At 38.0% G+C, this 14,148-nt stretch overlaps 1 protein-coding gene across 3 annotated transcripts in view; it reads right to left on the bottom strand.

Annotated features, from left to right (window-relative positions):
• The window catches only part of LOC117362008 (disintegrin and metalloproteinase domain-containing protein 9-like), a 237,154-nt gene that overhangs the window by 107,670 nt on the left and 115,336 nt on the right, over window positions 1-14,148 (bottom strand). For 2 of the 3 annotated variants that reach the window (XM_033947712.1, XM_033947714.1), the window contains 3 exons: window positions 12,746-12,811; window positions 8,606-8,677; window positions 2,394-2,563 (listed from right to left, as the gene is read on the bottom strand). In XM_033947712.1, coding sequence (XP_033803603.1) covers window positions 2,394-2,563; window positions 8,606-8,677; window positions 12,746-12,811 — 308 coding nt within the window. The remainder of the gene's footprint in view (window positions 1-2,393; window positions 2,564-8,605; window positions 8,678-12,745; window positions 12,812-14,148) is intronic. The other variant, XM_033947713.1, reaches the window with a different exon arrangement.

Raw genomic sequence — 14,148 nt, 5'->3', positions numbered from 1 at the left:
TTCCCAGATCCACCTTTTCACAACTACCATTTCATCCAGCATCTCTCCCTCCTTCCCCACCACCCCATGGTCCACCATCTCTCCCTTTCTTTTCCCAACTACCCTCTTATCCAATATTTCTATCCCCCCCTACACCATCCCTTGTGTCCAACTTCTCTCCCTTTCAGTTCCTTCCCTTCCTAAATCCCATTGTCCATCTCTCTCCCTCTCCTCTGTTTTTAGACCCATTATTTCTTCCCCCCAAAGTCTGGCATATGCACATCTCTTTGACACCCCCCCTTCCCTCCCTCCGTGTACTTCTACACCAGGGACCCCTCCCCTGAAGGTCTGTCCCCCCCTGAAGGTCTGCCACCCCCTTTGAAGGCCTGTCCCCTTCTTTGAAGGCCTGCATGTACCCCCTGGCTTCCCACACACCATTTACCTAATATCAGCAGCTGCAGAGAAGATCACCGTTGCTAGCTAACTTTGCAAGCTGCCTTAGGTCTTCAGAGCTGTTTCTTCTGCTGCGATCCTGCCTCTGACGTCAGAGGAGGAGGGCGGGACTGTGGCAGAGGTTACAGCTCCAAAGACCTATGGCAGCTTGCAAAGATCGCTAGCAACGGTGATCTTCTCTGCAGCTGAAGATATTAGGTAAATGGTGCGCGGGAGGCCGGGGGGAAGCCGGACACCAGCACTTCCCAAATGACCCTCCCCCCCTCGCCCTCTAAAGAAGGTGCGGCAGCGGCCGGCCAGCAAGAGGCAGCGCTGCCACTCCTGGTTTAGGGAGCGAGGGAGGAAGGTCAGTTACTGAATTGGGAGGCCGTTTTTTTTTTTGTTTTAAATCGATTTGAATCGATTCATCTGAAGTGAATCGGTGAACTGATTCGAATCGTGAATTGGGCAGCACTAGTATCCAGCCTTTGTCATGCTCCAAGACACTATTCCACATAGTTTATTCAACATAAAGTGATTTACCTTAGCCATCCAATCAGCAATCCACTCAGCAACCATCTCACCTTGACAGTCTCTCTCACTCTACTCCTTCACAGAGCTCTGCTCCAACCCACAGCTAGGGAAGTCTTCTATCTCTGAGACTTCTCTGCGCAGGGAATTTTCTTCCTTAGGGACATCTCTCTCTGGGAGCTGTCTGAAATCACTCCAGGCTAGAGCATATATCCTCCCTGCCCGAGACTCGCCCCTATGACTTAGCATGGTTGCATTACTTCCCTTCTTGTGGCTCAGTTCTGAACTGCAGAGCTCAGTGCATTCTAGGACACATAGTTCACCTTCTTTTGGGCTAGAATTCCCTGCTGCCCAGTGATAAAACTGTAGCCTTAGTGAGGGAGATCCTCTTATTCCCTCACATCTAATTCAGGACCTAAATATACAAGAATAAAAAAAATACACAAGCTATTCGGGACTTTAATGCACTCTACTGCATTTAAGAGTAACAAATAATTGCTTATTTTGAATGGGGCTTCTATGGTGGAGTGCTAATTTTAGCACATATTTTGATTTCAATTTTAGCATACCTTTTGTGCTCTAAAACCCTCATTAAAATTGTGACTGAAGTTCAGAATATAAAAAGGTGTGCTAACTTTTGCATATCTTATTACATCTACTTCTTTTTTTTTTTTATATAAATCTTTATTCATTTTTCATCTTACAAGTATATAAATAGTAAACATTTGACAATGAATATAACACTTGAAATTCTATCATTTATAATATTAATAGATAAAATTTGATTCCTTCCCTCCCACCCTTTCAATCTCATATTCAATCAAATATATCACATAAGTATTCTTTCCTTTTGAACTAAACATTTAATAAAATTCAAACTCCCCCCCCTCCCATCCCCTCATTCATAAATTGTACTTATAATATAAAATGGTATCTATTCATTGCAATATTTTGTTAATGGCCCCCATATCTCTTTAAATTTATTATAATTTCCTTTTTGTATACATCTGCTTCTATATGCGGAAGGTTGGCTCCAAGTCTCCATAATGGCATGAGGCCTTTGTGAAAGTTCTAGAACCTTAGAACAAATCCTTTCAGCAAAATGCAGCAAAGAGAAAGGAATTGGGACATGTACTATATACTGTTTCTTTGTAATTATACAACCATACTCAAAGCGGTTTACATACAAGTACTTCAAGCATTTTCCCTGTCCTGGTGGGCTCACAATTTATCTAATGTACTTGGGGCAGTGGAGGATTAAGTGACTTGCCCAGGATCACTGGGAGCAGCATGGGATTTGAACCCACAACCTCAGGGTGATGAGGCTGTAGCTCTAACCACTTTGCAACCCATCAAAAAAATGAAATGATTAGCTTTGAAACAATATGAATATTAAATAACAAACATCAAACTACAGAAAAATGTCCTTTTCATAAATAGAAGAAGCTTACAAAATCAAGGCAGCATTGTCATATGTCAGGCGTGGATTAAGAGATGCCATCTTCCAATCAGCAAAATTATTAAGAATATCTTCAGCACTGTGAGAAATCGATACTAAATTGTCAGCTGTCCATATCTCTATTCCAACTAGCATAAGATGTACATTTAATGATTCATACATCTGAAAATAAAAAATAGTTGGAAATCAACATAAAATAGTGGTCAAAGGAATTCCCACATCCTTTCTAATTTGCTAATCAGAAATGTACTGTATAAAGCACATAGCTGAAAATTTACTAATATTGTGTTTTTTCTTGTTAAGCACATAGAAACACTGGCCAGTCAGTGGACTGCAGAGTTAGGAGTTGATGTAATGGCAGGTAATCTTTTTGCCATTGCAGGAGTTCAATTTTAAGCTTACCTATAAGATATATGTTATCACCCAATCTAAAGATGTCAGATGAAGTTCTGGGCTTCTGATCTATGCCTGAGGTGCAAGAAATTTTGAGGTGCATTACTTCATTCTTTTCTGGAGTGTCCAGAGTTGGAGCCCTTATGGAGTTTGGTTTTTTGAGATATCAAAACATTTTGGGGGAGATCACCATTATATTTTTTTGTTATTGGGAGATTGGGAACTGGATGTGGCCTAAGAAAAAGAATGTATCATTTCTATTGCAAAAAAAAAAAAAGTTTATATTAATAGCGCTACTCTTAACAAAGAGACTGATCCTGAAGGACTGGATTAAGGAGATGGGCCCTGTAATATATCTGTCTGGTCCCATTGGATGAATGACTTAGGATCTCATGAACTGTGTTTCTATACTCGTATTACCAAACCATGGGCTAAGTTGTATATTATACAGTATTATGGAAAAAGTTTTTGAGACAATAAGATTTTCAAGATGAGTCATTGGAATCTTGATGCCAAATTCTTTGTAATCAGGTTTATTGATAGATGGTGTAGGTTATTATATCTGCTGGGGTGGGTGGGGGTAGGGGAAGTATGGTTGAAGGGGGTGTATGCATATTGTGTTGGGGGACTTATATAAATCTATGGCAATTTGAGGTTTGGTACCTAGTTTGCACAGGTTTTTCTGGATCAGAGTACACCAGAAGGGTCTAGGTGAATATGTTATACATTTTCTACCTATTGGTACGACATGATTTTATGTTTGTGCATTATGATACAGAGTTGATATTCTGTAGTTTGCTGCTATGGATAAATAAAGGTTTTATGTTTCAAATGTTTTCATGATAGAAAAAACAATGCCCCAACATACAAAATATCAAATGTCCCTGCATTCTACCTTAAATCTTCAGGCAGCCACCGCACAGCATCAATAAGCATGCCTGCCCCGGAACCCTTCATTCTACTTCCAGGGGCAGGCCTGCTCCTTGACGCTGTGCAGCAACTGTCCGAAGATTTAAAACTACAGTGCCAGGAGAAGGTGGATGGGTGAATCAGCAAATATGCTACAGGATTTTGCTGGAGCCATGGCGAAGCTCCTGGGCCCCCAAATAGGACAACGTTCTTCTGCCCATGAAATGCAGTATAACCATACAATAAACAAAGTACAAAAGTATCCTTTGGAGGATCTTGAATCTTATAGCCCTGTACCGCACCATAAACCTCCTACCAAGAGCTCCCAAGACTGATTACCCTCCTCCTATATAAAGGTGTTTCTTTTTTTAAAGAACCACAAATTATTCTGGCATCTTGGCAGAATAAATTAATAAAATATAGAAGGATTATATCAAATAATGAAAAAGGAAAAAAATAAGAAAATGAATCATCAAGAGAAGCATATAAAATTCTAACAGCATATTAATTAACCTACTTGCTCAGCAGACAGTATACTCATTATATACATCATTAGGAGCTTCCTTAGCATACAAAAATTCTTGTATCTAGAGCCAAAAAAAACCCTTGGCCTTTGCTGTATTCCTTTAGAAAGATCAAGAAATGTAACTTGAGATCCCAAAAGCTGCTCATTAAGTCTAAAGAATAAATGTGTAATAGCATTACAATCTGATTCTAATATAAAAATGGCTAGAAGCCTTCACTGTTACTACTTCCAACAGTCCTGTTATGTCTGAGTTATCTATTGAAAACTTTTTGACTCCCAGCTGATGCTGCCCTAATTTCCACAGCAGATTAGGGGTGGGCTACCAAGATCCTTGAGGGCCAGAATCCAGTAGGGTGTTCAAGATTTCTAAAAAGAATATGCAAGAGATCTATTTGAATGATTTGCATGTACTGCTTCCATTGTAATCTTATGCATATTCATTGTGGAAATTTTGAAAACCCACCTGGGTTGTGGTCCTTGAAGACCAAGGTTGCCCACTTCTGCAGCTATGTATAAGCAATTATGAGCAATCCCTCTAAGTGGAATGCATGAGCAATCCCTTATATATTTTACATGGTTATTACATGGTCGCTCACAAAAATACTGACCCATTCCAACTTTAAAACAAAATTAAACTGTATAAATTTAATCCCCTCTTTTACAAAACTGCAAAAGTGGTTTTTAGATCCAGCCAGCACGCTGAATGCTCTGCACTGCTCCCAACACTCATAGGAACTCTATGAGTTTTGCAAAACCGGAAGTTACATCAAAGCAAGGACTCTGGTGGCAGAGGGAAATCCTGAATGGATCTCTGGTGCAGATTGGTGACAATAAGGCTCTCTCCTTCCCGGCAGCAGCGAATGCAATTCACTACCCTGCAGCGACTCTGGGCATCTTCTCTCCATTCGGCCGCCCAAGCAGAAACAGGAAGTTTTCACTGAGGGTGGGCCGCAGTGGAGAGAAAATGCAAGGAGTAGTGGCAGGAGTGGATTGCTACCGCCACTGGCAGACCTCTTCCCAGATGCATCCCTCCTGCTGGACTCTCTATGGGAAAGGTGCGGGGTGTGGTGGTGGGGGCTTAGGAGTGCCATAAAAAAATACAAAATAAAAAAGGTAGATGGAGGGAGAGGGGAGATGGGGAGTTGGTTGACTGGAGGAGAGATGGGGAGAAGATAGATGAGAGAAATGAACTTGGTGGAAGGGGAAGATGGACTTGGGGGAGATCATGGAGAGGGGAGATGGGAGGAAGGATAGAAGAAATAAGGATCTAAAAACAGGAGAGGGAGAGAAATGGTGGACAATGGGATTTAGGGAGGGAAGAAACAGAAAGGGAGAGAAGTTGGAAACAAGGGATGGTGTGGAGGGGGGGATAGAGTTACTAGATAGGAGGGTAGTTGGGAAGAGAAAGGGAGACATGGTGGACCCTGAGGTGGTGGGGAAGGAGAGAGAGATGAAGGATGAAAGGGTAATTAAAAAAAGGTGGATCTGAGGATGGAGACGAAAAAAAGGAAAGATGACAGACCTCCGGGGGAGGGAAGGGAAATGGAAGGGGAGGACAGAGATGAAAGACAGTTGGTTAGCACGGAGAAAGAAGAAAGAAGGAGACTCTGGCAAGCAAGTTATCAGAAGACAACCAGAGCCAGGGACCGATAAGATCTGATTAATGATCAGACAACAAAAGGTAGAAAAAATAATTTTATTTTATTTTTTGTGGTGTTAGACCACGAACGTGAGCTAGGATTTAAGAGAGAGAGGAAAAGTCTTTTTTGTTTATTTTGTTTACCCCACAGCGCCAGTGTGAGTAGGAGAGGGCAAAGTGGGTGAAGATGCTATAAAAGGGGTGAAGAGGCTATAAAATAAATCCACCAGGATATTTGAAAAAAACATCCACTTGGGCAGGAAAATCGAATCGAATCGAAAAATTGATTCAATAGGCTGAATCAAATCGAATTTTTTTTTTCCTGAATCGGGCAGCAATAGTCTTTAGTCTACACCCATCTTCTCTTTTCAGAGCAATCCATATCGCTTCTTCCTCTCCCCAGGTCCCTTGCAGTTCAGTTGCTTGGATATCAACCCTTACATAGAAAGCTACTCCTCCACCTTTTTGAATATCTCTGTCCTTCCTAAAAAGATTATATCCCGATATGTTTGCATCCCATCCATGGGATTCACTGAACCACATCTCTGCGATAGCAACAATATCCAGGTCTCCCTCTAACATCAGGGCTTGCAGATCATGAACTTTATTGCTTAGACTTCGAGCGTTTGTGGTCATTGCTTTCTAGCTATTTTTCAGTGGTAATCTTTTTTCTATAGTTTTTTGTTTTGTTTCACTTCCCGTTGCAACGCTAAGAAGTGAGTTGCTAATATTGTTTGTGTTGCAATCTTTACTACCATCACATCTTGTCTTTTGCTGGGGGTGGTCTCTATAATTGTCCTGCATACATACGCCACCCCCACCTTCTAGTTTAGATTGTAAACAATTTTTTATTGATATGAAAAAAACCAGCAGAAATGAAGAAAACAACAAGTGCCCGAACAGAAGAAACAGAGGCAATATCTGCATAACCAAGTACAGCATGACAAAAACATGTGTCAGTTATACCCCCCTACCCGCATGCCTTACTCACCATCCCCCCCTTTTTCCCCCCTTCACCCCCCCAATGGAGAGGAATGCAAGGACAGGAAGGAGAAAATCCGCACACCAAATTCCCCCCAGGGTCTGGACTCTGATGACCCCAGGGCACCTAAATAAACAAGGCATCCCCTCCAAGAACAGTCCCCCCCAAAACCCCCATACCACCCCCACCCCCATCTCAGAGCAGAGAGATGCCAGGATCTAGAACCAGCCAGGAGAGAGCACCCTTAAGCCAGGGTATTAAGAAGAAGGCTACGTCCCCTAGGACGCTTCCAGAGGTTGTGATAAGCCAGAGCACAGTACAGGGGTTCAAGGAAGGTTTAGATAGATTCCTAAAGGATAAGGGGATTGAGGGGTACAGATAGAAGTAAAGGTAGGTTATAGGGATAGTCAGGGACCACTTCACAGGTCATAGGCCTGATGGGCCGCCGCGTGAGCGGACCGCTGGGCGCGATGGACCTTTGGTCTGACCCAGTGGAGGCAATTTCTTATGTTCTTATGTGCCAGTCTATGTTTAAATAAAACAGTCATCAATACATGAGTAATTTCACCTTGTTGTAAACAATGGTAGAGGAAAAAGGTGACTTCAACTGCAGCAAATCAAATCAGCTGACAGATGGTGTAGCAGTAGAATAGACTTCAATGGGTGAATGCAAATGTGGGACCCACATGTGAGAATATGCTGCCTCCTTGTCCTGGGATAACTTATAGACTATAAGTTACACACTAAAGTGCAACATTTACACCTACCTTTTACATGGTTTAAGTGATAGTGCCTAAATGATGACATTTAAATACTGATTTACATGCTATTCTATAATAATAATAATAATGTATTTCTTGTATACCGCTATACCAAAAGTTCGAAGCGGTTCACCACAAAGGATACATACAGCCAATATTTAAAAGACAGAATAAACAATTGGTGTCTAATGCAGAATAAAACAATCAGTAAAAAAGATACATCAGATAAAATCAGCAAAAGTTAAGACAATAGCTCAATTGGTAAATAAAGCTGTTAAAATGGAATCCTGGTGCCCTGTTATGTTTATTTATGCTTTAAATTATATGGCATAATACAGGGATTCTTAACCCAGTCCTCGGAACACACCTCAGGTCTTCACAATATCTATAATCATAGGAGTCAACTTCAAAATGATTGAGTATCCCAAACACAATACAAATTGCCCCATCCTGGACACAATGAAGGAGCTTGTTCAATATTTGTGGCTGTTCAGCATGCACTGGCACCCACAGAACTGTCTCCTATGTAAGTCATTTTGAGAGATCTTGGATTGAATGATGGTTAAGTCTTTCTTTCTTGTTATTGGAGTTCTTAATGTTTAAATGTGGAGGTTTAGATTGTGAACCACTTTGCTTCAAAGATTGTTAAGCGGTATATTACATTTTTTTAATAAACATGAACAAACATAATGATTATATATGTGAGAGATCTGCTTTAAATGGAGGTAGCGCATGCAAAGTTATCTCCTGCATATTCATTCTGGATATCCTGAAAACCTGACTGGCTAGATGTGTCCCAAGGATTGGTATGACACCCACTAGCGTAACACAACGACAATAATAGGGACAATAAATTGAATGCATTTGGAAACTCCTGGAATCAGAAGTATGTAAAATAACCTCATTGATGTAGGTGATTTGAAAAAAAAAAAAATAAAAAAAAGCTTCAAAATGTTTCCTTTAGGTTTAGATTAATAAATAAATAGCAACTCACAGCATCAGCCTGATTAATGACACTGATTACTTCTTCAATTACGGCAGTTTCATTTTTTCTCAGATAATCAAACTACACAAAGAAAACACAATGATAAACATAAGGATCTGATAAACAGAGTACTCCACATACTCTAGATATTGAAAAAAAAAACAACACTAACCCCCCCCCACACACACACACATTTTAAAATATTATATTCTTGTGAATTGTGATATGTTCAGGAGCTAAATATCAACATTAACATTAAATCGTTAGGTTTAGATAATTTGGTTCAATCTTGTAATTTAGTTGATATGGCGTATTCTTCATTTTAATGATCAGGAATTCTCTTTTTGTTCTCAGGTCCACAAATCTTTCTCACAAATTGATTATATATTCGTGTCTAATAATATAGCGCAGCGAGTGATGAATGCAGTTATTGATCCCATTGTAATTTCAGACCATGCTGGTGTGTGGATTGACTTTAAGAATAATGATATAGTATATTTCAATCCAAATTGGAGATTTGATAATGCTTTACTTGCGGATTCGAACTTTCTGGAAGATTTTAAATTAAAGATGAATGAATTTTTTCAAATTAATAATTCGGACAATATTAATGCTGAGATTTTGTGGGACGCATTTAAAGCAACAATAAGAGGAAATATTATTTCATATTCAGCATTTATCAAAAAACAACTTAAAAAACAATATGTTGATTTGGAAAAACAAATTAAAGTATTAGAAAATAAATTAATTAAGAACTGGGAACATAATACATTACAAAGTTTATTAAAAATAAAAGTGAAATATAATGAGATTTCTTCTCAATTTGTGAGGAAAGATATCTTCTATAAGCAAGTTCAGTACTATGGTAATTCAAATAAAGCTGGAAGATTATTAGCTAATTTTCTCAAAGAAAAAAAAAGGAAATCTAAGATTATTGCAATTAAAGATACACAAGGCAACACACACACTAACACCAAAGATATTTTAATACAATTTCTTGATTTTTATAAAGATTTATATTCTTCTGAATCTTATGAAAATAAAGAACAAGAGGGATTAAATTTCTTAAACTCATTTATTGGACCAAATGTTCCGGATCATATAAAACGAAGTTTAGAAGATCCTATATCTTTAAAAGAAATAGAATCAGCATTGAAGTCTCTTAGAGTTGGATCCGCTCCGGGTGGTGATGGCTATACTGTTTAATTCTATAAAACATTTCAAAATATTATCTTACCATATTTATTAAATTTGTATCAGTACTAAATAAATAATGGGACTATATCAGGTACTATGGCTGATTCTGTAATTATTGTCTTACCAAAACCAAACAGGGATCCTACCTTGGTTTCAAACTACAGGCCTATATCTTTATTAAATGTAGATGGTAAGTTGATTGCTAAAGTATTAGCAATAAGATTGGCAAAAGCTCTTCCTTTTATTATTGATGTACACCAAACAGGATTTATTGCTAAAAGACACTCATCAAACAATACTAGATTAGCATTTCACTCTTTAAATTTAGTGAAAAATATGAATGATCCAGCTTTTATGATATCTTTAGATGCAGAAAAAGCATTTGATAGAGTAGAATGGAAATTTATGTATCAAGCTCTAGAATGGTTTGGATTAGGTCCCGGTTTTATTAAAATGATTAAGACTTTGTATAGCTCTCCTGGTGCAAGATTATATATAAATAACAATATATCAGATAGATTTAACTTGCAAAGGGGAGTTAGACAAGGATGTCCTTTGTCCCCCTTACTTTTTGATATTGTATTAGAACCCTTATTAATTGCAATTAATCAAACTAAGGAGATAAAGGGAATCCCATTTTCTTACTGGGAATTTAAACTTTCTGCATATGCAGATGATATATTATTATATTTAAGAGAACCGGGGAATACTGTTCCAAGTTTACTTAATCTTCTAGAGAAATTTGGGAAATTTTCTGGATATAAAATTAATTGGAGTAAATCGGAAATTCTTCCAATTAATGTTCATTGTACCAAAGGACTTTTATTAAAAAAAATAACAGAAATGTGTGAGCAATGGAATCCTTTACATCTTTCTTGGTGGGGAAGAGTTCAAACAATTAAAATGATGATGTTGCCTGTGGTTTGTTATCAAATGAGTATGATACCAATATTTTTTCAGGGGTCATTCTATAAAAAGTTAAATAATATTCTTACAAAATTTGTTTGGTTTGGGTAAAGACCCAGAATTGCTTTAGTATCTTTACAAAGACCAATTGTGGAGGGAGGGGTAAATTTTCCAATTTTTTATAGGTACCATCAAGCCTATATTCTAAGATAGGGTATGTATTGGATCCTCCCAGATCTCATGGAGAATGTACCAGATTGGCTATATCTAGAATTTTCCCATTTCCCTGTTCCCATTACATGTAGAACATCTAATTAGTATAAACATGCCTAGACGATATAAGGATAACAGAATTCTATTGGATACCTGGAAGACATTAAGATATATTAGTAATCTATCACCAGAACCAATTGCTAAATCATTAAATCAATCAATTTGGGTAAACTCCAGGATCAAGATTGGCGGATACAAAATCGTCTGGAAACAATGGATAATTGCAGGTATACGAACATTGAATGATGTTATTTCAGAAGGATCAATGCTTAGTTTTTCACAATTGCAACATAAATTTGGATTAAATAAAACACAATATTTTAAATGGTTGCAATTGAAGCAAGCTATTCAGGCAGGGTTCCCTGAATGGAAAACTCTTAATACTCAATATAGTCTGCAGGTCCTATGTTTCCAGGCGGATTTTTTGGGTCACCAAACCGCAAAATGGTATAAATTGTTAAATGGATTTTTAAATAAAAAAAAGAAAAGGGATATTTGGAGTATTGAGATTGGTCAGACAATTTCTGAGTCTCAAAGGCCACGATTTTGGTCCTGGAGATTAAGATCTACAAAGTCAGCATCTATGAGTCAAACTTGGATGTTTTTGTTACATAGAGCTTTATGGACCCCTACGCGCTTACAAAAGATAGATAGTACTAGATCTAATAGATGCTGGCATTGCAGAATAGAAGTTGGGACATTAGACCATTTAATTTTTTTTTGTCCCTGTGTAAATGCATTTTGGAAACTAATTTGGCCCCAAATTAATGAATTACTAGAAAATCATGTAGGACTCTCATATGATATTATACTATTTGGTACAGCAATGAGAACTCAGAGTCCAATTTCAGCAAACAATAACAAACTATTATTAATATTGACAGGGGTCGCCAAGCAACAAATAACTCAAAATTGGAAGGATTATACCAAATTAAACTATACATTTTGGTGGAATTCAGTCTGTCATATATACAAAATGGAAAAAACAATAGCATTACAACAGGGAAATATTCATAATTTTAAGAAAATTTGGGAACCATTGACTCGTTATTCCAATGATCAGATTTCATAGCACATTAATAATAGTTATATTAGAATGGGGAGGGGAGGGGAATGTATATTATATGGATTTAAGAAATGAAAAAAGGGGAGGGTTATATTTTATATGATAAATTGAATTATTTGTAATCACAATTTTTCATGTATTATTTGATGTTTTATGTACAATTAAAATATTGTAAGAATGAAAAATTTATAAATAAAATATTAAAAAAACAAAACAAAACATTAACATGCACCAACCAAGAAAGAATTTCAGGTGGAAGTTCATAGAATTTTGTTCCTAAGCTGAAGGACAGTGGGTTGCAGCTGGTTGCAATAGGGTTTTAAGTTGAGTTGCATTGCATCTGGAGAACTTTACATTCTTAACCTAGCACAGTAAACAAAGTATACAGCAGTGTCCCACCAGTTTCAAATTATTTTTAAAATTCTCGCAGATAGGAAACTTAGGGGCCCCTTTTACAAAACATGGTAGCAATTCCCCTTCAGCAAATGCATCAAAGCCCTTAGGAATTGAATGGGCTTCAGTGAATTTGCCATGGGGGAATTGCTACCATGGCTTTACAAAAGGAGCCCTTAGACTCAAGAAAATTCTGCATACTTTCCTTAAGAATATTTTCACTGCTCTGAATATTTTTTTTTTTAACTAATATACAGCCAACCAACAACAGTAGTAGTAATATGATCGTGCTAGAAAATCAAAACTTGGCATACCTGTCCTTTTGACACAACAACAAAGGATTCCACATATTGAGTTTGAGGTGAAGTATATATTTCCTGCTTGGAAAACAAAAAATATTGTATAAAATATGAACATTTTCACCATTAGCTTAATAATACAATTTTATGTTGGACTATAAAGCACAGTTAGTTACCTGTAACAAATGTTATCCAGGGACAACAGGCAGATATTCTCACAGATGGGTGACATCATCCACAAAGCCTCGGTATGGACAGCGCGAAAGTGTACTGTCACTTTAACTTCTTTAGAAGTCTCGAGACCGTGCATGTGCGAGTGCCTTCCCATCTGACGTCAGCTCGCGGGAGCATCAGTTCAATAAAAAAGCTAAGAAGCCAACTAGGGGAGGTGGGAGGGTTGTGAGAATATCTGCCTGCTGCCTCTGGATAACACATGTTACAGGTAAGTAACTGTACTTTATCGCAGGACAAGCAGGCAACATATTCTCACAGATGGGACTCCCAAGCTATGACGAAAGGGATGGAGGGAAGTTGGCATCTAAACAGAGAATAAAGTTTGTAGAACTGCATGGCTGAACTGACTATCCCATCTAGAATGAGTCTTCCGACAGTAATGGGATGTGAAATTATGTATTGAGGACTAGGTTGCTGCTTTACAAATGTCCTCAATAGGAGTGGAACGGAGAAAAGCTACTGAAGCTGAAATTTCTCTAACTTTATGTGCTGACATGATCTTCCAACGGTAACCCAGCCCGAGCAAAGCAGAAGGAGACAGTCTGCTAACTATATAGAGATTGTTCTCTTGGTTACAGGGGTTCCCAGTCTGTTAGGATCAAATGAGAGGAATAGTTGAGCTGAGGTTCTATGAGGCTTTGCCCGATTTAGGTAATAAGCTAAAGTACATTTACAGGCCAATATGTGGAGTGCAGCTTCCCCGGGATGGGAATGTGGTTGTGGGAAGACGACAAGCAGAACTATAGACTGGTTGAAATGAAATTTTGAAATTTCTTTTGGTAGGAATTTGGGATGAGTATGAAGGACAACTGTCATGATAGGATGTTGTATAAGGTCGATCTGAAACTAGTACTTGGAGCTCCCTGACTCGGCATGCTGAAATAATGCGGATTAAGAAGACTACTTTCTACATTAGGTACTTGAATAATCAAGATGTCAGTGGCTCAAACGGTGGCTTCATTAAAGTTTATTTATTTATTTTAAAAATTTCTACACCTCTTAAAACCGAAGCGATTTACAAAGAGAACATACATAATCCTGTGAACATACACAATCAAGACAACATAGTACATTGACTCATCACAGTTATCTAGCGTCCTAAAATTAGTACAAAGCTAGTAAAACTTCAGTAAAATAGGCTATCAATGGCTGACCTTCAGTAAAATAGGCTATTGCAATCCAAC

Source organism: Geotrypetes seraphini, chromosome 6 (genome assembly GCF_902459505.1).
Source record: "Geotrypetes seraphini chromosome 6, aGeoSer1.1, whole genome shotgun sequence".
NCBI lineage: Eukaryota > Metazoa > Chordata > Amphibia > Gymnophiona > Dermophiidae > Geotrypetes > Geotrypetes seraphini.
This window is presented reverse-complemented; position numbering and strand designations above follow the sequence as displayed.